At 39.5% G+C, this 23,894-nt stretch overlaps 1 protein-coding gene across 2 annotated transcripts in view; it reads left to right on the top strand.

Moving 5' to 3' along the window:
* The window catches only part of CXADR (CXADR Ig-like cell adhesion molecule), a 78,203-nt gene that overhangs the window by 51,729 nt on the left and 2,580 nt on the right, over positions 1–23,894 (top strand). The window contains exon 7 of one of the 2 annotated variants that reach the window (XM_003263786.4): positions 1,941–2,124. In XM_003263786.4, the coding sequence (XP_003263834.2) occupies positions 1,941–2,124 (184 nt within the window). Of the gene's footprint in view, positions 1–1,940; positions 4,279–23,894 lie in introns of those variants that run through there. The other variant, XM_012501902.2, reaches the window with a different exon arrangement.

A 23,894-nucleotide genomic window follows, 5' to 3' on the forward strand; every position in this document is an offset into this window, starting at 1 on the left:
GGGCATCGTTCATGGTGCCCCAAAACAATTAAAATAGTAACATCAAAGATCACTGATCACAGATCGCCCTAACAGGTATGATTATGAGAAAGTTTGAACCGTTGTGAGAATTTCCAAAATGCAACACAGACATGAAGTGAGCACATGCTGTTGGAAAAATGGTACTGGTGGCCGGGCACAGCAGAACTCAGTTCAAATTATGGAGTGCATGGGCCGGGCACGGTGGCTCACGCTTGTAATCCCAGCACTTTGGGAGGCCGAGGCGGGCGGATCACGAGGTCAGGAGATCGAGACCACAGTGAAACTCCGTCTCTACTAAAAATACAAAAAATTAGCTGGGCGCGGTGGCGGGCGCCTGTAGTCCCAGCTGCTGGGGAGGCTGAGGCAAGAGAATGTCGTGAACCCGGGAGGCGGAGCTTGCAGTGAGATGAGATTGCGCCACCGAACTCCAGCCTGGGTGACAGAGCAAGACTCTGTCTCAAAAAAAAAAAAAAAAAAAAAAAGGTACTGGTACATTTGCTTGACACAGGGTTACCACAAACCTTCAATTTGTGTAAAAAAAAAAAAATGCAGTAAGTATCTATGAAGTGTAATAAAAGCAAGGCACAATGAAATGAGTATGGCTGTATTTTTTAAATGCACCAAAGATAACTCAGATAGAGTTATTCTTCGGTATCCGTGGAGGACCTCCTGCAGATACCAAAATCCAAGGATGCTGAAGTCCCTGATATAAAATGGCGGCCAGGCACAGTGACTCACGCCTGTAATCCGAGCACTTTGGGAGGCGGAGATGGGAGGATCATTTGAGCCCAGGAGTTCAAGACACCAACCTGAGCAAGATGTCTCTATTAAAAAAAAAAAAGGAAAAAGAAAAAGATACAATGTATATAAGCTGCACACATTCTTCTGTATACTTCGAATCATCTCTAGATTACTTATAATACCTAATATAATGTAAATACTATGTAAATAATTGTTATAATGTATTGTTTAGGGAATAATGACAAGAAAAAAGCTGTACATGTTAGGTATTTTAAAAATATTAAAACAAAATTTTCTATACGTGGTTTGTTGGCTTCACAGATGTGGAACCCTTGGATGTGGAGAGCCCATTGAGCTCTCTGTCTGTTTGGTATGAAAATTCTTATGCCTAAATTCCCAGCAAACTTAAATCTGTAGTGTTTTCAGCTAAGGTTTTAGATAACTTTAATATAAAAATAATTTTTTCTTTTCCTTTTTAAAAAAAATTTAAAATTTATTATTTATTTCTTTTTTTTTGAGACAGAGTCTCACTCTGGCGCCCAGGCTGGAGTGCCGTGGTGCGATCTTGGCTCACTGCAACTTCCGCCTCTTGGGTTCAAGCGATTCTCCTGCCTCAGCCTCCCGAGTAGCTGGGATTACAAGCACCTGCCACCAAGCCTGGCTAATTTTTTTATTTTTAGTAGAGATGGGGTTTTGCCATATTGGCCAGGCTGGTCTTGAACTCCTGACCTCAGGTGATCTGCCCACCTCAGCTTCCCAAAGTGCTGGGATTACAGGTGTGATTAAGATAGAAATATATTAGGTGTTAATGTTTTCTCAACTATAAAGTGTTACATGGCTTTAACTAGATTATCTTGACCAGTGATACTAGAATATGAAACTATTTGAGATTTGTGTTTTGTAAGACAACATTCTAGAATCATCTACATTTGTGTAAATACTATATTTCATTAAGTGTGAAGTTATAACTCTTTAATCAAAATGACAGATTGGAGACAGATACACAATTTATGACGTTATGGCTTGTACTTTTTGCTTTTTGCTTTTTTGTGGCACACACACATTTTTATATGTTTGGTACCTAAATACAGGTACCTTATCCATGATTCATAGCTTGCATAATTGTAGGTTTTTAGAAACTTATTCTCTTGACATGTATTGGGGACTTTGCTTTCCAGGGAAGATGTGCCGCCTCCAAAGAGCCGTACGTCCACTGCCAGAAGCTACATTGGCAGTAATCATTCATCCCTGGGATCCATGTCTCCTTCCAACATGGAAGGATATTCCAAGACTCAGTATAACCAAGTACCAAGTGAAGACTTTGAACGCACTCCTCAGAGTCCGACTCTCCCACCTGCTAAGGTAGCTGCCCCTAATCTAAGTCGAATGGGCGCGATTCCTGTGATGATTCCAGCACAGAGCAAGGATGGGTCTATAGTATAGAGCCTCCATACGTCTCATCTGTGCTCTCTGTGTTCCTTTCCTTTGTTTGATATATGAAAACCTATTCTGGTCTAAATTTTGTTACTAGCCTCAAAGTATATCAAAAAATAAGTTAATCAGGAACTGTACGGAATATATTTTTAAAAATTTTTGTTTGGTTATATCGAAATAATTACAGGCATTAAAGTTAGTAAAGACAAGTTTACCATCTGAAAAAGCTAGATTTTCTTTAAGAGGTTGATTATAAAGATTTCTAAATTTATCAGTACCTAAGTAAGATGTAGCACTTTGAATATGAAATCATAGGTGAAGAAATTGGTGAACTTACTTGCATACCAAGTTGATACTTGAATAACCGTCTGAAAGTGGTACTTGATAATTTTTACCATTATTTTTAGGATGTGTATCTCATTTATTTATGGCCCACCAGTCTCCCCCAAATTAGTACAGAAGTATCCATGACAAAATTACACATGTATGTTTGTACTTGTTTTTACAGCTCCTTTGAAAACTGCGTGTTTGGAATATCTCTAAAAACACAGAAAACACTACAGTGGTTTAGAAATTACTAATTTTACTTCAAAGTCATTCATAAACCTTGTCTATGAAATGACTTCTTAAATATTTAGTTGATAGACTGCTACAGGTAATAGGGACTTAGCAAGCTCTTTTATATGCTGAAGGAGCATCTATCAGATTAAGTTAGAACATTTGCTGTCGGCCACATATTGAGATGATACTAGGTGCAGTAGCAGGGATAGATTTTGTTGGTGAGTGGTCTCATGCCTTGAGATCCGTGGTGGTCTTCAAAATGGTGGCCAGCCAGATCAAGGAGGTAGTATCTCATAGTTCCCAGGTGATATTTTTCTTATTAGAAAAATATTATAACTCATTTATTGTTTGACAATTATAGACTGAAATTTCCTAATTTATTCTAAATTTTAAGTGGTTCTTCGGTTTCAGTGCTTTATGTTGTTGTTGTTTTTGGATGGTGTTACATATTATACATTCTAGAAACATGTAATCCTAAATTTACCCTCTTGAATATAATCCCTGGATGATATTTTTATCATAAATGCAGAATAATCAAATTCATTTTAAGCAAGTAAGTGTCCTCCATCAATTCTGTGTTCCAGACTTGGGAGGATGTACAGTTGCTGTTGTGTGATCAAACATGTCTCTGTGTAGTTCCAGCAAATCAAGCTGAGCTTCGAAAAAGTTTGAGTCTTAGTTTTGTGAAAGTGATTTATTCTTAAAAAAAAAAAAAAAAAAAAAGAAAAAGAAAAAAAGATAAGAAAAAGGAGTAAAGGGACTACTCCTCCTTGCCAAATGTGCTAAATATCATTTTAGGAGAAGAAAGTGGATTTATTGTATTTCCCTGAAGATTGTGAGGGAGTGTGGATATAGTAGAATGAGCCAACAGTTTCTTTATAATAAATATGGTCTGCAATAAATTATTTCACTAGCTCTAAAACCTTTCCCTAGATTTTAGTAGGGAGTTGGTTTCTGTTAATATCTTTGGGTGCTGTGGTGGTAAATGCTACATTATAAACGGTGGCATGTATTTACAGTTAGAGTATTGTGTGTACACTTTTTAATGGTAAACTTAAGCTGAATGTGTAATGGATTTGTGTATAGTTTTACATATTTGGAAGCATTTTAAAAATAGGTTTTAACCTTACATAAAATTACTTTTATACTTGTGTTAACATTTTCATCTGTGCCTTTTGGGTAATTTAATTTCTGTTATGAATTTCTGGTGCCTATGAGCTAGCTATCACCTACCTGAAAGGTGCTTAGAGGTGAAGGTACTGTTTCTAAAAACACATCACTGTGATACCTTTCTACCCTCACATTTTCAAGCTTGCCTCTTTTCTGTTCTTTGTGGATATAACTTAAGCAATTGTGTTATTCATAAAGATTTAGAAATTTCAATATTCCCAACACTCTGACTATGTTTCTGGTTTTATAACAGTAGCCATTTTTGAATGTCAGATGTTTGGCCTGTTTTATATGAATAAAGTTTATTTATAAAATATTATAAAAATAAGTAAATAAACAGAACATTAATAATAAAGTTTTGGTTCTTCCTATTCCTGACTTTCATACAATGAATATTATCCTATTGATCTAAGTAGAAGTTATCCTAGAAAGTGGACACGTATAAGACTTTGCTTCCTTTTTTTTTTAATAACACATGAGGAGCAAGACTTTTTTTCCCATATACTTCATATTTTAGAGGACATTGTTTTAAAGGCTCATGTCTCACTGTAAAATTCTGTCAGCCAAATAGTACCAATAGATTTTCAAGTAGTTCTCACTGATAATTTAGTTGAACCAGAGATCAAATATTTGCTCCCAAATTACTATTGGTAATCAAGTAGTTGAACAAAAAATAACTAAAGCGTTTCAGTTAGATCAGTCAAGGACAGTACTGCATCTTTTTTTTTTTTTTTTTTTTTTTTTTTTTTTTTTTTGTAAGACGGAGTCTCGTTCTGTCGCTCAGGCTGGAGTGCAGTGGCGCGATCTCAGCTCAATGCAAGCTCCGCCTCCCGGGTTCACGCCATTCTCCTGCCTCAGCCTCCCTAGTAGCTGGGACTACAGGCGCCCGCCACTACGCCCGGCTAAATTTTTTTGTATTTTTTAGTAGAGACGGGGTTTCACCATGTTAGCCAGGATGGTCTCGATCTCCTGACCTCATGATCAGCCCACCTCAGCCTCCCAAAGTGCTGGGATTACAGGCGTGAGCCACCGCGCCCGGCCCAGTACTGCATCTTAACAGCAAAGCCATTTGATTCTACTTTATAACTGAGAGACTTGATACCATCCATCTCTTTAGGTTACAGAAGATAATTTGAAGAGAAATGATACTGTAGAATATATAGTTCTGTACTTTTTTTTTAAAAAAGAGATGGGGTTTCACTATGTTGCTCAAGCTGGTCTCAAACTGCTGGGCTCAAAAGATCCTCCTGCCTCGGCCTCCCAAATTGCTGGGATTACCGGTGTGAGCCGCAGCATCCAGCCAGTTCTGTACTTTGAATATGGAGTAGTTTACAGCTATTCTTTTTCTTACTGGCAATCTTAACTAATATGATTCCCTTATGAGAGAGCCTCTCACTCCCCCACCCCCAAAAATGTCTGTTATTCATGACAGTAACCAATTATTCTAGACAAACTGCTTCTTTTTTATTTGAGCTATCTGCCATGGACGTTCTAAAATGGAAACACAGCCTGAGTGTATCTTAGGGAGAGTTTGATTGAAAAAATCCAAATCACTATCCATATAGATCATGGATATAAAGAGATACCTGATTTTTATTAAAAAGATACTTTTTCAAATTTAAGAGTTAATCTTGGAAATTTGGAACGAGTAAAGGGGCAAGTAAACCTTTTGATTAAATATAAAAGGAACTCATTGCATGAAGTTGACTATCAAATTCTGTGATGTGTGGCTTCTTAAAAATATTCTCAGTGTCTTTTGTGTGTGTGCAGCATGTACATTTGATGTTATGTGAATGTTAAGAGTTTTTTCTTCTAATTTTCACTTCAGCAGTGTTTAGGGCTTTCAGATGCCTTATTCCAGTGTGAACAGAAAAAGTTCATATTTTATGTGGTTAATGCTTTGATGTGTCACGTAAAGAGTAGTTTGTAGAAAATGTTGGCACAATTTTAACTTCTTAGTGGCTTGTGACATTATATATATTATATATATGTACATATATCTTTATAACATTCCTGTGTTTAGTAGTGTAAATGTTCTGGGCAAGTTTTAATGTTTTGAATGCCTTTGGATATTCCAGCAATAAAGGCATCATGTTCTGCAATAGGATTTCTTACTCATTTACCTATTTTAACACTAAAATAGACCACAACTGAGCACAAATTCCTTTTATAAATGTTATAGAAGCAGGGAAGAATAATAAACACATTTGTGAATTGTGGTTCAGTTTATTTATCTTTAGGGAAGGCTGATCATTTACCTTATAGCAGATAACTCCAGCCTCTTATTCATGAAGGTTAACTTTTATAATTTATCTTATAATTTAAGAATATAGTGCATATCAGTGGGGTTTGATTTTAGTCATCGAGACTAAAAGCTCCATCACAACAGAACTTTGTGCTTTCTGCTAACTTATTTAATGACACAAGTTTTAAGAGAACCACAATTCATTGATTCACTTATTCTTTTCCCTAATTGTGAGTTTTAGTGATAAATACACTTGTACTACTGAGAAAAATATTTTGACACTTCACGTGTGCAAAGTATAGAATTGACAGTGTCAGTTTCAGATTTTGTATGTACAATTTCGGGCTTATATATCCAATGGTGCAGATTTTGAAATTTGTAAGAACAAAATTTGTTAAGAAAAACAACTTGCTCTAGTTTTGTGACCTCGTGTACTTTTGAAATAAAATCAAGAAAGCAGTTCTCTGCCTCATGGTGTGGCTTTATTGTGCCTTTTATACAATGTCCACTAAAGCTTTAATATTTTATTCCTCCCTGCTTGCTGTGTCATGGTTTCCTTCCCCCCTCCCGTGTATCCTCTAAACAGAAAAAATAAAGATTGCAACAATCATATTAATACATCATTGAAAACATCTCAAGCATACAGGCCATTATCTCCCCATTCCTGTGTGCTTATATAACAGTATATAATATTTGGGGTTGAAGCCTCCAACATTCTGTGATCATTTCAGAATTTACAGTATAAACTCAAACATTTTTCAGATACATTGCCCAATGTGTGTATATATACACAGATATGAGGTTGGGAAGTCAAAGATCAAGGCACTGGCAGATTTGGTGTCTGGTGAGAGCTTACCTTCTATTTCAAAGATGGCGCCTCTTGCTGTATTCTCACATGACAGAAAGGAGGAAAGGGAGCTTCCTGTAGCCTCTTTCATAAGGCCATTAATGCTATTCATGAGAGTGGAGTCCTCCTGACTTGATCACTTCCCAAAGGGGCCCCACATCTGAGTGCTATCACGTTGGGTATTAAGATTTCAACATAATGGTGAGATTTGGGCTTCTGGCTAATAAAATGTATATCAACATAAGAATTTTAGGGAGGCACAGATATTCGAACCAAAGTAACATCTTGTTATGGCTTAAAGTATTTTCATTGACTGTAAATGTTGATTTCAGGAAAAACTAGAATGGGCTGTTGATGCTGCTGTAAGAAGCATGTTGAGGAATATTTTGTTTATACTAAGGTTTCTCAACCTCAGCACTATTAACATTTTGGGCTGGATAATTCTTTGTTGTAAGGGACTGTCCTGTGCATTGCAAGATGTTTGGCAGCACCCCTGGCTTCCACCCGCTGGATATCAGTAGCACCCTGGTCCCCCCTACCACAGCATCCCCACCACAGTTGTGACAATAAAAAGTGTTTCCAAACATTACCAAATACCTCCCCTGGGGTTGGAGCCAAATCGACTTCTTTTGAGAACCACCGATTTATACTGATGTGAAATTTTCTACTCAGGGATTAAAAGGTGAAGAGCACAGGACTTAGAGTCAGGCATGTGTAAATACCACTTACTACTAGTTGCTTCATTTTGCTTCAGTTTCCTAGTGCTTAAAATGGTACAAAATACCTACTTCACAGGGGATGTTGGAAGATTGCAAAGAGATAGAATTGATATAATAATGAAAGTTCTTTGTATTTATCCTTGGGATGCAGGATATATATTATCCTGCATCAAAACAGAAATACATTAGGACAGAAATGTGTTATGGTTCTGGAGCTGGAAGTCCAAAATCAAGGTGTTGGCAAGATTGGTTCCTTCTGAGGGCTGTGAGGGAAGGATCTGCTCCAGACCCCTGTCTTTGGCTTGTAGGTGGTGACCATTTTCTCCATCTCTCTTCCCTCTATGCGTGTCTGTCACTGTGTGTACATTTCCATTTTTTTAAGGATACCAGTCACTGAATTAGGACCTACCCATATAACCGCATCTCAACTAATTGCATCTGTAGCAAATCTGTTTCCAAACAAGGTCACATTCTGAGATTCTAGGGAATCTGAGGCCTCAACATAGGAATTTAGAGGATGGCGACACTTCAACCCCTAACAGGAATGATGACTGCACATTATGAGAGGGACTAGTAAGACAGTGTGCATTGGTGTAAAACATGTACCCAGAGGGTTCTCTGTTTAACTTTCAGTGGCATAATAACAGTATCAACACCTAAATAACGATGCCAACATAGTTATTTCATGGTCCTCAACTGCCTCCGCCTGCCCCAGGAATATACTCTCTTTATTTCAAATATGGGTGACTTTGTTAATTTCACATCTGCTTTTCAAGTGAAAAAGTAGTTGATGAAACGGTTATGAGGCTGGGCACGGTGGCTCACACCTGTAATCTCTGCACTTTGGGAGGCCGAGGCGAGTGTATCACTTGAGGCCAGCAGTTCGAGACCAGCCTGGCCAACATGGTGAAACCCCATCTCTACTAAAAATACAAAAATTAGCTGGGTGGTGGCGCATGCCTGTAATCCCAGTTACTCGGGAGGCTGAGGCAAGAGAATTGCTTGAACCCAGGAGTCGGAGGCTGCAGTGAGCCGAGATCGTGCCTCTGCACTCCAGCCTTGGCAACTGAGCAGACCCTGTAAAAAAAAAAAAAAAAAAGATTATGAATTCGTCTTTTTAAGTGAATCTTGCTGACAAGATAAAACTACTTTTTGAGGGAAGTAAAGCTTAAAGGAACTTCTACGTTTCACACTGGATCTTAGCCAAAAGGCCAAGAAGTGATAATTACTTCTACATTTTAAGTTATTCACAAGATAACTATTAACCTGAAATAGTTTGTAAAGTATTTCAGAAAGGTAATGCACAAAGTATAGAGTGAAATCTAACCCTCTCACCCATAATTTCCCAGTTTCTGTCCCCACTTCGCCTTCAAAAGGCATTAACTGATTGCTTCTTCAATTTTGATAATTTTTGAATAGGTCATCTATTTCACAGAATAAAATTCAAAAGGTCTGAGTATATAGTGAAAAATATGATCAGTTTTTTATTTACCCTTCTAGGAATGCTCTATACATATTCCAGTACTTGTGTATGTGTGTTTGTGAGTTTATCCTGAATATTTATTTTAAAAAGTTAACAGTGAATGGATTGGTCATGAAGGGTGAGTGGATATTAGGTTTTTGGTTGGAGCAACTGTGGGAAATTGTGATACGAAGCTAGGAAAGACAGAAGGATTAGCAAATTTGAAAGTAGAATCCTGCTTTAGCCATGCAACATATAAAATGTCTATTAGAATCCAGGCATGATGATAGAAGGCAGGTGAATTACCAACTTGGACCTAAGTAGAAAATTCAGAAATGGAGAGAAAATTTGGTAGCTGTAAGCCTTAAGGCAGATTTTATACAGGAATAGATGAAGTCATCATGGTAGAGAATGCAGAGAGAAGTAAAGGCAGTGGTCAGAGCGCTAATTATTTGAATGTTCGGAAGTGAAGCTAAGGAAATCAGTTTTGAACATGTTGAGTTTGAGAAATTTATAGATATGCAAATGGAGATGTTGGATCGATACCTAGATGTATCTGGAGTAGGAGAGAGGACTGCAGATAGAAAAATGTTGATTACCAAGGATGTGTGTGATATAAACAAGTGCCCAAACTATGGGCCCTTCACTCAAATAGGAAGTAGGGAAATGGAAAAATATGGAATATATATATATTACATACACACACACACACACACACACACACATACATAAGGGTTGATATTTAGGGGTCCAATGCTGTTAGCCAGTGAGAAAGATAATATCCCTGGCAACCTTGAATAAAGTGCCTCATTCTATCTGCTGCTGCTCCTGTTGGGAAGGCTTTTCTGTTTTTTGTTTTGTTTTGTTTTGCTTTTTTGAGACAGGGTCTTGCTCTATTGCCCAGGTTGGAGTGCAGTGGTGCAATTATAACTCACTGCAGCCTCGATCTTCTTTGCTCAGCAATACTCCTGCCTCAGCCTCCCAAGTAGCTGGGATAACAGGCGTGCCAACATTCCTGGCTAATTTTTTTGATTTTTGATAGAGAGAGGTCTTGCTGTGTTGCCTAGGCTGGTTTTGAACTCCTGAACTCAAATGATACCCCTGCCCCAGCCTCCTAAGTCCTGGGATTACAGGTGTGAGCCACCATGCCTGTCCTCAACTGTAAAAAAAATTTTTTTTTTTTTGAGACAGAGTCTCACTCTGTCGCCCAGGCCGGAGTGCAGTGGCACGATCTCTGCTCACTGCAAGCTCCACCTCCCGGGTTCACACCATTCTCCTGCCTCAGCCTCCCGAGTAGCTAGGACTACAGGTGCCCACCACCACGCCCGGCTAATTTTTTTTTGTATTTTTAGTAGAGATGGGTTTTCACCGTGTTAGTCGGGATGGTCTCGATCTCCTGACCTTGTGATCCACCCGCCTCAGCCTCCCAAACTGCTGGGATTAATTTGTAAAATTTTTAAAGTTAAAAAAAAATGATTTTAGGCCAGGCGCAGTGGCTCACGCCTGTAATCCCAGCACTTTGGGAGGCCAAGGCTGGTGGATCACCTGAGGTCAGGAGTTCAAGACCAGCCTGACCAACATGGTGAAACCCTGAAAAAATTAGCCAGGCATGGTGGTGGGTGCCTGTAGTCCCAGCTACTTGGGAGGCTGAGGCAGGAGAATCACTTGCACCCGGGAGGCAGAGGTTGCGGTGAGCCAAGATCGTGCCACTGCACTCCAGCCTGCGTGACAGTGCGAGACTCCATCTCAAAAAAAAAAAAAAAAAAAAGTTTTTAAGGGCTTTGAAAAGGAGGAAAAAGAAACAAGCCCAACAGGGTTCCATTGATTGAACAAATTCAGTTTGGTACAAATGCAGTAAGTGCTTAATAGGCTGTTGGCGAGGAGATGGGGAATCCTCCAAAAATACTTTGGACAGGATAACACCATAAAAGGAGCTTGGGAGATAGCCGGCTCTGGTTCCATCTCTGGCTTTACTACTTACTAGCTGGATGACCTTAGACAAACCACTTAACCTCTCTATACTCCTTTACCTCACAAATAAAATAGGATAATAGTATCTGCCTTGTAGTGTCTATCCCAATTTTTACGGCATTGCTGTTTACATATGTCAGGTATACAGGCTGGCACTTGGTCAGTGCTCAGTTAAGTGTTAGCTTTTAGCATCATTATTATTCTTGTATTATATTAGTAATATTTGCCTCATATCTCACTAATATAAGGTGACTGTATCCCACTTTTCTGGGGGTAGATTTATGTCTGTTACTTCGGTGTAATTGATAACAGCAATAAATCATTTGCTCTCAAAAGTATGTTGGATTGAGCAGTAAGATTTATGGTTACCCTGCCTTTGGGATTTTTACAGTAACTCGGAAGTAGTCCCTTGGTGTTATGTACTAACCATGAGAAAAATAAATGTCTCTACTCACACTTCCTCTGTCACTGTTCAATCAAAAGCAGAACCAGCAGGTGCAAAGATAGTGAGTTATCTCCATTAAATGTTCACAGTTACAGGTCAAGCTCTTTGTTCTACTCTTTTGCCCCTTCTCACTTCTGCACTTGACTAGTCTTTATTTTAAAACAAAAAACAAAAAAGCACTATATTTATAGTTAAATACGTTACATTTCCATGCTGTTTAGACTATCTCCAAAACTCTAGGATATACACCAGTACTGCTATCATGTGTGACATCATTTACTGTGTTATATCAAAATACCTGCCAGGAACGAGAACTATTGAAATAATTTCCCTATAAGCCAGCATGTGTTTAATTCATTTATTATCCAAATTCAAATTTGATTTTCATCTGACTTGATTGTGAAATATTTAAAAAATTGTTTTCCAGCCTGGCGCAGTAGCTCGCACCTGTAATCCGAGCACTTTGGGAGGCCAAGGAGGGTGGATTGCTTGAGCCCAGGCATTCAAAACCAGCCTAGGCAACATTAGCGAAACCCCGTCTCTACGGAAAATACAAAAATTAGCTGGATGTGGCGGCACATGCCTGTAGTCCCAGCTATTCGCCAGGCTGAGGTGAGAGAATCACTTGAGCTCGGAAGATCAAGGCTGCAGTGAGCTGTGAGTGTGCCTCTGCGCTTCAGTCTGGGCTGCAGAGTGAGGCCCTGTCTTAAAAAAAAAAAATTGTTTCCTTGTTAAGATAACACTGTGACCGATAGTAAATGAATTTTAAAATATTTTACATGACATCATCATCAAAACCTGTCTGTCCTATTTCACTTCTGGCATATTTAAATATATATGTTTTTGTTTGTTTGTTTGTTTGTTTGTTTTTTTGAGACGGAGTCTCGCTCTGTCACCCAGGCTGGAGTGCAGTGGCGCGATCTCGGCTCACTGCAAGCTCCGCCTCCCGGGTTCACACCATTCTCCTGCCTCAGCCTCTCCGAGTAGCTGGGACTACAGGCGCCCGCCACCACGCCCGGCTAATTTTTTTGTATTTTTAGTAGAGACGGGGTTTCACCGTGGTCTCAATCTCCTGATCTCGTGATCCACCCGCCTCGGCCTCCCAAAGTATATGTTTTATTTTTAAAGTGCATGTTCTCTAATTTTTTTTCTACTTAATATTATTGTGTCATAAACATCTGTTGTTGGAAGTATTTCATATATATCCATTTTAATGAAGCATGATGTTTCATTAAGTTGATGTTCCATAACTCATCATTTTCTTATTTTTGGACCTAGAGATTGTTTTTAATTTTATGTCATATGTAATGTTGCATTCCTAGAGTCTTTTTCATTCTTTTGAGCATTCAGCGCACGGGTATTAAGACAATGGGTTGTTGGGAAAATGAAATGAAATTTAAGTGAAACCACTTTTTCTCACGTGTCAGACCATTCTGCAAGCTTTTTTTTTTTTTTTTTTTTAATTGATGCATTGATCTCTAGAACACAATTTAAGAAACCTTGGTAAGGAAAAAAAGTGAACTTCTGGCCCTTTTTTTTTTTAATTGTGGTAAAAATATTTAACATGAGAACTTAATCATCTTGCATAATTAAAACCTTTTACCTGTTGAATACCAATTCCCCATTTCTCCCTCCCCGTTTCTCCTGGCACATCCTACTCTCTGCTTTCTATTTTATATACCTCATAAAAGTGGTTTTATGCAATATTTGTCCTCCTGAGATTGCCTTATTTTACTTGGCAAAATGTCCTTCAGGTTCATTCATGTTGGATATAGCAGGACTTTTTTTTAAGGCCGAGTAATATTCCATTGTATTTAGATACCGTTTTCTTTATCTATTCATCCATCTATTAACATTTAGGTCGTTTCCACATCTTGACTATTGTGAATAATGCTGCAGTGAACATAGGAGTGCAAATAGCTCTTCAATATCTTGATTTCAGTTCTTCTGAAAATACCAAAAGATTGGTAGGATTGCTGGATCATAGGGTAGTTCTATTTTTAATTTTTTGAGGAACTTCCATACTGTTTTCTATAATGGTTGTACCAATTTACATGACCACCAGCAGTGTATAAGAGTTCCAATTTCTCCACATTTTCACCAGCACTTACCTTTGGTTTGTTTTTGTCTGTTTGTTTAGTAGCTAAACTAACAGGTGTGAGGTGATAAGTTCTGGCCTTTCTAAGTGAAAGGCATATGGTGAAATCACCAGGTAAGAGTGTAGAGTGAGAAGAAGCCCAAGTCAGCGCCCTGGGGCATGCAGGAACTAAGAAAACCCTACTGTGAAAATGAAATCATACATGATGATGGACCACTTCTGGTAGGATGGTTGGGTCAACACTTAAGAACAGTGGATTAAAGAAATCTAAGGAAGCAGGGCTGGGCTCAGTGGCTCACGCCTGTAATCCTAGCACTTTGGGAGGCCAAGGCAAGCAGAGCCCAGGAGTTCTAGACCAGTCTGGCCAACGTGGCGAAGCCCCGTCTCTACAAAAAATACAAAAATTAGCCGGGCATGGTGGCACATGCCTGTTGTCCCAGCTACTCAGGAGGCTGAGGTGGGAGGATTGCTTGAGCCCCAAGGGTACAGTGAGCCATGATAGCGCCACTGCACTCCAGCCTGGGTGACAGCAAAAGACCTTGTCTTCAAAAAAAGTTAAGAAATCTAAGGAAGCAGTACATTTTGCATATACCTGTCTCAAATGAAATCCTATGTAAGGTTCAAATCATATCAGATGAAATAGTTATTGTTTATCTTCTCTTTGCCTCACCACATCCCCCCTTCACTGGCTCCCCCACTAGTTCCAGAGACATTTGATTCAAAAGACCCAATATAAAAGCTAATAGACTATTCTTTCAAAGTCCTTGGTGGTGAAGGGAAGGAAAAAGCAAGAGAGAACAGTAACTAGAAGCAGGGCAAAGGTTAGTTTAAGATAGGAGAGATGCAAGCATAATTAATGTAGGCTGTGGAAAGAGAGCCTGGAAAGAAGGGGCCAAGATGAAATGAAGAAAGTGAGAGAGTTGGATGCAGATTTAATACATTTCTGACTGTGTGGATAGGATGTTATTAGATGGTCTCACTTTTCTTTTTCCTTTCTTCTCTTTTCTTTTTTGAGACGGAGTCTCACTCTGTTGCCCAGGCTGGAGTGCAGTGGCGCAATCTTGGCTCACTGCAACCTCCGCCTCCCAGGTTCACGCGATTCTCCTACCTCAGCCTCCCAAGTAGCTGAGACTACAGGTGCATGCCACCACACCCAGCTAATTCTTTGTATTTCTAGTAGAGATGGGATGTCACCGTGTTAGCCAGGATGGTCTCGATCTCCTGACCTCGTGATCTGCCCGCCTTGGCCTCCCAAAGTGTTGGGATTACAGGCGTGAGCCACTGCGTCCCGCCAGTCTCACTTTTCTTTATCACATATAGGTGAGGCCATTCCCTGGGCGGGTTGGCAGTTGTAGGGTAGGGTAAGAAGACAGAAAAGAGATGAAATTTAGGAAATTTGGGATGAAGAATGGGAGAGAGAAGAGGCTTAGAACACAGAAAGCAGTCCTTGAATGGTATGGTGCTGGTGAGGTTTGAATCACAAACTTGTTACACTGGCCATTTAGGGCCTGGATATTAGCTGGCAGAGTAAGTGCTCAATAAAAGTGTGTTTGTATGAAGGCCTCCTGATTTGTTCCATTCCTGTTGTATTTTATAAAAAGAAACAACCTTTCCTATTCATTTACTATTGCATATAGAGGATTTGGATGCATCTAACCTCAGGAAGACATGAAGAGGTGATGGACTACTTCATTTATTTACTTATATTTTTTATAGAGATGGGATCTTGCTATGTTATCTAAGCTGGTCTCAAAATCCTGGCCTCAAGCAGTCTTTAGCCTTTGCCTCCCAAAGTGCTGGGATTATAGGCATGAGCCACCATACCTGGCCCTGGACCACTTTAGAAAGAAATATGAATCCATTTGATTATGAAGACAGCCATTTATTAAATGTATTAATTTATTAAACAGCCTCTGCAGTTAAGTATGTTCTCCTAGACGAGAGTTGACGAAACTCTCGCTTCTAGGTTAACTTTCTTAAAACACTTATGTTCACTCTCTTGCTCAAAAGCTTTCCTAGACAACTTCCAATTTAAAGAATTCCAGGCCAGGCGTGTTGGCTAACACCTATAATCCCAGCACTTTGGGAGGCCGAGGCAGGCAGATATCTTGAGCCCAGGAGTTGGAGACCACCCTGGCCAACATGGCGTAACCTGTCTCTAGTAAAAATACAAAAATCAGCTGGGCGTGGTGGCGGGTGCCAGATACTTGGGAGGCTGAAGTAGGAGGATCACCTGAGCCTGAGGAGGTCAAGGCTGCAGTGAGTTGTGATCACACCACTGAACTCCGGCCTGGGTGACAGAGTGAGACCTTGTCTCAAAACCAAAAATACATAAATAAAGATTAAAGTCTAAACCATAGGTTTAGTGGCTTTAGACTTTTACATCTGACCCTCCACTATTATACCTACTCTATCCTTATACTGGCATATACATGTATTTTTAAAAAAATAAACGTTTATACAGTGTTTCTTTTTTTTTTTTTTTTTTTTTTTTGAGACAGAGTCTCGCTCTGTCGCCCAAGCTGGAGTACAGTGGCACAATCTCGGCTCACTGCAAGCTCCGCCTCCCGGGTTCACGCCATTCTCCTGCCTCAGCCTCTCCTAGCAGCTGGGACTACAGGCGCCCGCCACCACGCCCGGCTAATTTTTTTGTATTTTTAGTAGAGACGGGGTTTCACCATGGTATCGATCTCCTGACCTTGTGATCCGCTCGCCTCGGCCTCCCAAAGTGCTGGGATTACAAGCGTGAGCCACCGCGCCCGGCCTAGAGTGTTTCTTTTTTGAGACAGAGTCTTGCTCTGTCACCCAGGCTGGAGTGCAGGGGTGTGATCATGGCTCACTGCAGCCTCAACCTCCAGGGCTCAAGCAGTCCTCCCACCTCATCCTCCCAAGTAACTGTAACTATGGGCACACACCACTACACCTGCCAATCTTTAATTCTTTTGTAGTGAGGAGGTCTCACTATGTTGTCCAGGCTGGTCTCAAACTCTTGGGCTCAAGTGATCCTCCTGCCTTAGCCTCCCAAAGAGCTGGGATTATAGGCATGAACCACCTTGCTAGGCCCCAAACTTGTTTTTAGTTTAACAATTGCTCTCAGGCCATTCTGTATTTCCCTTTGTATCTACTATCTTCGGTACAAAGCAAGCTTTTTTTCTCCCAAAACTGTATAGTATTACATCAAAGTGATACACTATAATGTATATAATCAGTTTCCAATTGATGGTCATTTAAATTAATCCCATCCTTTTGGTATAACAAGTAAAATTATAATCAATATATATGTATGTCATTTTGTGTATGTATAAATATATCTTTTTTTTTTTTTTTTTGAGACGGAGTCTCGCTCTGTCGCCCAGGCTGGAGTGCAGTGGCGCAATCTCGGCTCACTACAAGCTCCGCCTCCCGGATTCATGCCATTCTCCTGCCTCAGCCTCTCCGAGTAGCTGGGACTACAGGCGCCCGCCACCACGCCCGGCTAATTTTTTGTATTTTTTAGTAGAGACGGGGTTTCACTGTGGTCTCGATCTCCTGACCTTGTGATCCGCCCGCCTCGGCCTCCCAAAGTGCTGGGATTACAAGCGTGAGCCACCGCGCCCGGCCATAAATATATCTTTAAAATAAATTTCTAAAAGAGGAGCGACTGAGTAAAGAATATTTTGAAAGATATTATTAAAACAGCATCCTAAGTGTTGTGGCAGCTTATGCTTTCAATATATGAGAGTGTTTATCCCCTGAAAATCTTCACCATACTTTTATCCAACTTCTTGATCTTTCCTGACCTCAGGAGAAAATTATCACATGGTTTAAAAGTCTACCTCTCTTTCAATTTGTTCAATTGAGCATCTTTTTCTTTGTTTAAAAACCATTTGTAGGACCAGACATGGTGGCTCACACCAGTAATCTCAGCACTTTGGGAGGCTAGGTGGGAGGATCACTCGAGGCCAGGAGTTCAAGACCAGCCAGGGCAACATAGTTGAGACCCCATCTCTACAAAAAAATTAAAAATTAGCTGGATGTGGTGGCATGGTGCCTGCAGTCCCAGCTACTCAGGAGGCTGAGGTGGGAGGGTCACTTGAGCCCAGAAGAGTGAGGCTGCAGTGAGCTCTGACACCACTGCACTCCAGCCGGGGTAACAAAGCTAGACTCTGTCTCAAAAAATATATATATATATTTTTGAGAATTCCATTGATATCTTTTGCCATTTTTCTTTTGTACTACTATTCTGCTACTTTGGAGCAGTTTTTGTTTGTTTGTTTGTTTGTTTTTGGATGGTGTTTCACTCTTTGATGCCCAGGCTGGAGTGCAGTAGCACAATCTCGGCTCACTGTAACCTCTGCCCTCCCGGGTTCAAGTGATTCTCTTGTCTCAGCCTCCTGAGTGGCTGGGATTACAGGTGCCTGCCACCATTTCCTAAGGCCACATAGCTAGGAATGGAATCTAGCTGAACACTTCCTGATTCCTGGTCTAGCCAAACACATCCAGCTAATTTTTGTATTTTTAGTAGAGACAAGGTTTCACCAAGTAGGCCAGGCTGGTCTCGAACTCCTGACCTCAAGTGATCCACCCACCTCGACCTCCCAAAGTGCTGGGATTACAGGCATGAGCCACCACACCCCACTGGAGGAGCTTTTAAATATTAATAATATTAGTTCTTTGTGATTTGACCCACAACTTTTCCCCCCAAGTTATCTTTGACAGTTTATATTTGCCCTTTTATGGCTATGTAATCTTAATCCTTTCTAAGTCCCACAGAGAAGCCATTTCCAAACCATTCTGGTTCAACCTGACTCATCTCTCCCTCCTTGAAATTGCACCCTCACTGGGAGCTCAGGGTCACCTATCTTTTCATGTGTTTGTCTCCTATCTCTAAGCAGATGTCAGAGTTCTGAAAGGCAGAAACATCTTTACATCTAACTGTTCAACACATAAACTCTCAGTAATCTTTGCTGATGATAATAATTGTAGCAGCTCTGGCTATGTTCATATCAAGCCATTGCCGCATGTATCCTTATAACAGTGTGTCTCCTTGATTTATCTTTGGTTTCTTCAAGTTGTCGGAATTTTTGCCAAGAGCAGTTTTATGGAATCAGCACAAACTAATGAAGAAAATGAGTTATCTTGCATTTGAAAAGATGTGTCTAGGTTACATCTTACGTCAGCCGTCACACACTATCCCAAGTTCAATGTTGGCTGCTGGCACTGTGCTCTTTTAATGTTGCTAAGTAAGACATTTTTCTTCTCACTAGTCCCAGAACTGTCAACAATGAGATAATTTTTTGGGAACAGGAGAATGACCTTGCGATTCTGGGGGGAGAGAACGTGATAGAAAAGATATCAGTGACTGCAATTTGCAACCTGTTGGAAAATCATAGCCCTCTAACATTCACCAGTCTTTTAATCTCACAAGGAGGGGACATTTTATGTGTTCACAGAAACGAGAGAACACGAAGTAAAATTAAACAATTACATGAGAGGAAGCGTAATCTCTGCCTTGTCAACTAAAAGATACTAGCTGCTATGTTCGGGACACGAGAAAGATGCGCTATGTAGTAGACCAGGAGAGCTTTATGAACGTATGTATATATAGATTCGATTTAAACTTCTTGTAATGTTATGGGCAAAAGATTTGTGGTACAGTTAAGTGAAGAAATTTACATAGCAGTTAAAGTTCTGCAAAAAACAGAAATGTCCATAGGCTATTTTAAATGTTAAAATAAAAACCTTTAAATGTCTATAGTAGTCAAGGAAAGATACACCAAATTTTAAGAGATTAACTTGGGGTGGTTGTTTTTCAAATTTTCTCCAACATGTATGTATAACTTTTTGTACATCATCCATTTTAGTATCAGAGCCATACTTGAAATACGCTACCATCTCATCCAAAATAGCCATCAGATGATTTGGCCGTGCTGACACACACACTCGAAAATCCACTCTGCTCCCCCTGGTATCAGTGAACAGACATATTTTAATGATTAAGTACCCAAATGTTAACTAAGAAATGCATGTATAATATAATCCTCTCTTTGAGTTTGCTCAAAGGCTGAGGAAGAAGAGAGAAATATCTTAAACAGATTTTTAAAACTCAGCACTATCCTAATGATCACATGGGATTTCTTTTTGGACCCTTTTTTTGAGGACAGTTTACCAGAAAGACCTCATTATGATCTGGTCCCATCTCTGTTAAAATTACCTTGTAATGGATCTACAGGGCTGCTCACGGGTGTAGTACCTCACACAGAATGGATCTGAACCTCCTTCCTTCCTTTTGTTGCTGTGTTAGAAAGGGATCCATTATAGTCACACGTTAGTGCTTTCGAGGCTTGCATACATAGGACATGCTTATTCCTGGGTGTGTGTGTGTGTGTGTGTGTGTGTGTGTGTGTGTGTGTGTGTGTGCGTGTGTATGCAATCAACTCAGGTGGGAAAGATTTGTGCTTACTCATGATTTAAGATAAATGGAAGGATTCTGTTAGAAGAAGTAAATGTAATGGTTAAGAGTTCGGACTCTGGAGTTAGAGGTTATCCTGGCTCAGCCACTGAACAAGTGAAGAACAAACTGTATAGACCTGAAGAACACACATGAGATAGGCCATGTAAAGCACCTAGCCCAGCATTTGGCTGGTATGAAGCCACCAATAAGTGGTGATTTTTAATTAAAGACGTAGCTTTGGCTTTTTATTTTATTGATTTTGGTCTGTAACAGCGATGTGAAGATCATCTTCTAAGGAAGGAGAGTATTGTGGCTCAGGGTGGTTAATGTACACATCATGGTGCCATCCTGCATTCACAAGTTTGGTTATTGTGTCTTGCAAACGTTCAAATGGTTCCTAATGGATTTGGACATCTTACTATCATTAAGGTCTTGCGAATCTGAAAGTTTTAAAAAGTCCTGCCCCTGGGCCGGGCGTGATGGCTCACGCCTGTAATCCCAGCACTTTGGGAGGCCGAGGCGGGTGGATCACGAGGTCAAGAGTTTGAGACCAGCCTGGCCAACATAGTGAAACCCTGTCTCTACTGAAAATACAAAAAGTTAGCTGGACATGGTGGCGGGCGCCTGTAATCCCAGCTACTCTGGAGGCTGAGGCAGGAGAATTGCTTGAACCCAGGAGGCGGAGGTTGCAGTGAGCCGAGATTGCACCACTGCACTCCGCGACAGAGAGAGACTCCGTCTCAAAAACAAACAAACAAAAACTCAAATAACAAAACTGACTTTATATTTTCATGTTACAGTCACTTTAAACAAAAGTTCAAAAATTTTAAACACATTTTCATTTTCAATCAGTATATTTTATCACTTCTTCTTTAGAAGTGGTTGATGGATGATTTACAAGATGCAAAAACAATGTTTGTTTTTTCCATAGAGTTTAGTAAAACAAAATCACACTGGCTGTTTTTCCATTGAATTTTATGGCTTTACTTATTAAATTAACTCTGAAAAACGTATTGTCTATATTTTTTATGTGTGAATTCATAAAGTTGGTAGTTCTGAGATTAACTTGTCTGTTTATTTCTGGAATTTAAATGAATACTCCTGACCAACATCTAACATTGGTATGCATTGAGATATATGATTGAAAAGATATTTCTGAAAGAGATTTGTAGCTTAAAATCTAGTAACAAAGATTTGTTAAATCAATTACGGCACATACATGAGTACGGTGAAACTATAAAAAATCATGCTTTAGGAAAAAAAAACAATGGCATAAGAAAACATTCCATGTTTTCGAATTGTGTGACCATAAAATGAATATATTTCATATCATAATACAACAGTATAGGAGTATATAAAGTAAAAGCTCCCCCATCCATTAAACTATTAATAGTGGTTTTCGATTCTGATGATCTGTCTTTGTGCTTCTGGGTGTTTAATTATTATTTTTTTTGAGACTGAGTCTCGCTGTGTCGTCACGCTGGAGTGCAGTGGCGCGATCTCGGCTCACTGCAACCTCCGCCTCCCAGGTTCAAGCAATTCTCCTGCCTCAGCCTCCTGAGTAGCTGGGATTACAGGTGCGTGCCACTACACCCAGCTAATTTTTTTGTATTTTTAGTACAGACGGGGTTTCACCATGTTGGCCAAGATAGTCTCGACCTTTTCAGCTCATGATCCGCCTGCCTTGGCCTCCCAAAGTGCTGGGATTACAGGCATGAGCCACCGCGCCGGGTTTTAATTCTTTTCTTAAATGAACAATACTACTTTTATTAACAGAAAAATAATCATAATAAATGTTTTGTATAATTATGACATAATTCATTAAAATTCTCCATTACCAGTGACAATTTTTACATGTAGACCCATAGGAAAATAAGTGATTTAAATTATAACCACTAACACTTTTCATGTAGAAGCTAGATTATTCTTTGCGAATATAATCTTTGGCTAAGTTGGAAAGGGAAATCTGATGCCCTCTTGTGGCCAGTAATTTTTATAGGAGATTTATTCCTTTTCACCTGGTCTAAATATGGTCTCAGTTTATAGTTCCCTTTTCATTAGTGTGCCATTGTCACATCTTTTAATGTTTTTAGCCATTTGTGTTTCTTTATTGATTTGGCCCCACTAAATGATTTACTTTAATTATATACAGACCCTTTTTGTATATAGTGACATTAATTCATTTTCTTTTACACATTTTGTGAAAATTTAAAATTTTTTCCCCATTCCAAATGGCCTGTCTTCCAATTTTGGGAATATTTCCCGAAACTAAAGTATATATATATATGGAAATATATATATGGAAATGTATATATATATATGTGGAAATATATATATATATCCTTCCATATTTCCTCTCAGTTCTTTTATTTATTTTTATTTTTGGTAGAGATGGGTTCTCACTTTGTTGCCTAAGTTGGTCTCAAACTTCTGGCCTCAAGCAGTTCTCCTACCTTGGCCTCCCAAAGTGCTGAGATTACAGGTGTGAGTCAGCCTCTTCTCAGTACTCCTATAGTTTCATAATTTACATGATTTCCTTTTTTTTCTTTTTTTATTTTATTTTATTATTATTATACTTTAAGTTTTAGGGTACATGTGCACAATGTGCAGGTTTGTTACATATGTATCCATGTGCCATGTTGGTGTGCTGCACCCATTAACTCGTCATTTAGCATTAGGTATATCTCCTAATGCTATCCCTCCCCCCTCCCCCCACCCCCCACCCCAAAACAGTCCCCGGTGTGTGATGTTCCCCTTCCTGTGTCCATGAGTTCTCATTGTTCAATTCCCACCTATGAGTGAGAACATGTGGTGTTTGGTGTTTTGTCCTTGCGATAGTTTCCTGAGAATGATGGTTTCCAGTTTCATCCATGTCCCTACAAAGGACATGAACTCATCATTTTTATGGCTGCATAGTATTCCATGGTGTATATGTGCCACATTTTCTTAATCCAGTCTATCATTGTTGGACATTTGGGCTGGTTCCAAGTCTTTGCTATTGTGAATACTGCCGCAATAAACATACGTGTACATGTGTCTTTATAGCAGCATGATTTATGGTCTTTTGGGTTTATACCCAGTAATGGGATGGCTGGGTCAAATGGTATTTCTAGTTCTAGATCCCTGAGGAATTGCCACACTGACTTCCACAATGGTTGAACTAGTTTACAGTCCCACCAACAGTGTAAAAGTGTTCCTATTTCTCCACATCCTCTCCAGCACCTGTTGTTTCCTGACTTTTTAATGATGGCTATTCTAACTGGTGTGAGATGGTATCTCATTGTGGTTTTGATTTGCATTTCTCTGATGGCCAGTTATGATGAGCATTTTTTCATGTGTTTTCTGGCTGCATAAATGTCTTCTTTTGAGAAGTGTCTGTTCATGTCCTTTGCCCACTTTTTGATGGGGTTGTTTTTAATCTTGTAAATTTGTTTGAGTTCATTGTAGATTCTGGATATTAGCCCTTTGTCAGATGAGTAGGTTGCAAAAATTTTCTCCCATTCTGTAGGTTGCCTGTTCACTCCGATGGTAGTTTCTTTTGCTGTGCAGAAGCTCTTTAGTTTAATTAGGTCCCATTTGTCAATGTTGGCTTTTGTTGCCATTGTTTTGGTGTTTTAGACATGAAGTCCTTGCCCATACCTATGTCCTGAATGGTAATGCCTAGGTTTTCTTCTAGGGTTTTTGTGGTTACGTGATTTCTTTAATATATTTGGAATCTATTTTTATGGTTTGAAGTAGGGGTTTAAT

Source organism: Nomascus leucogenys, chromosome 25 (assembly GCF_006542625.1).
Source record: "Nomascus leucogenys isolate Asia chromosome 25, Asia_NLE_v1, whole genome shotgun sequence".
Lineage (NCBI taxonomy): Eukaryota > Metazoa > Chordata > Mammalia > Primates > Hylobatidae > Nomascus > Nomascus leucogenys.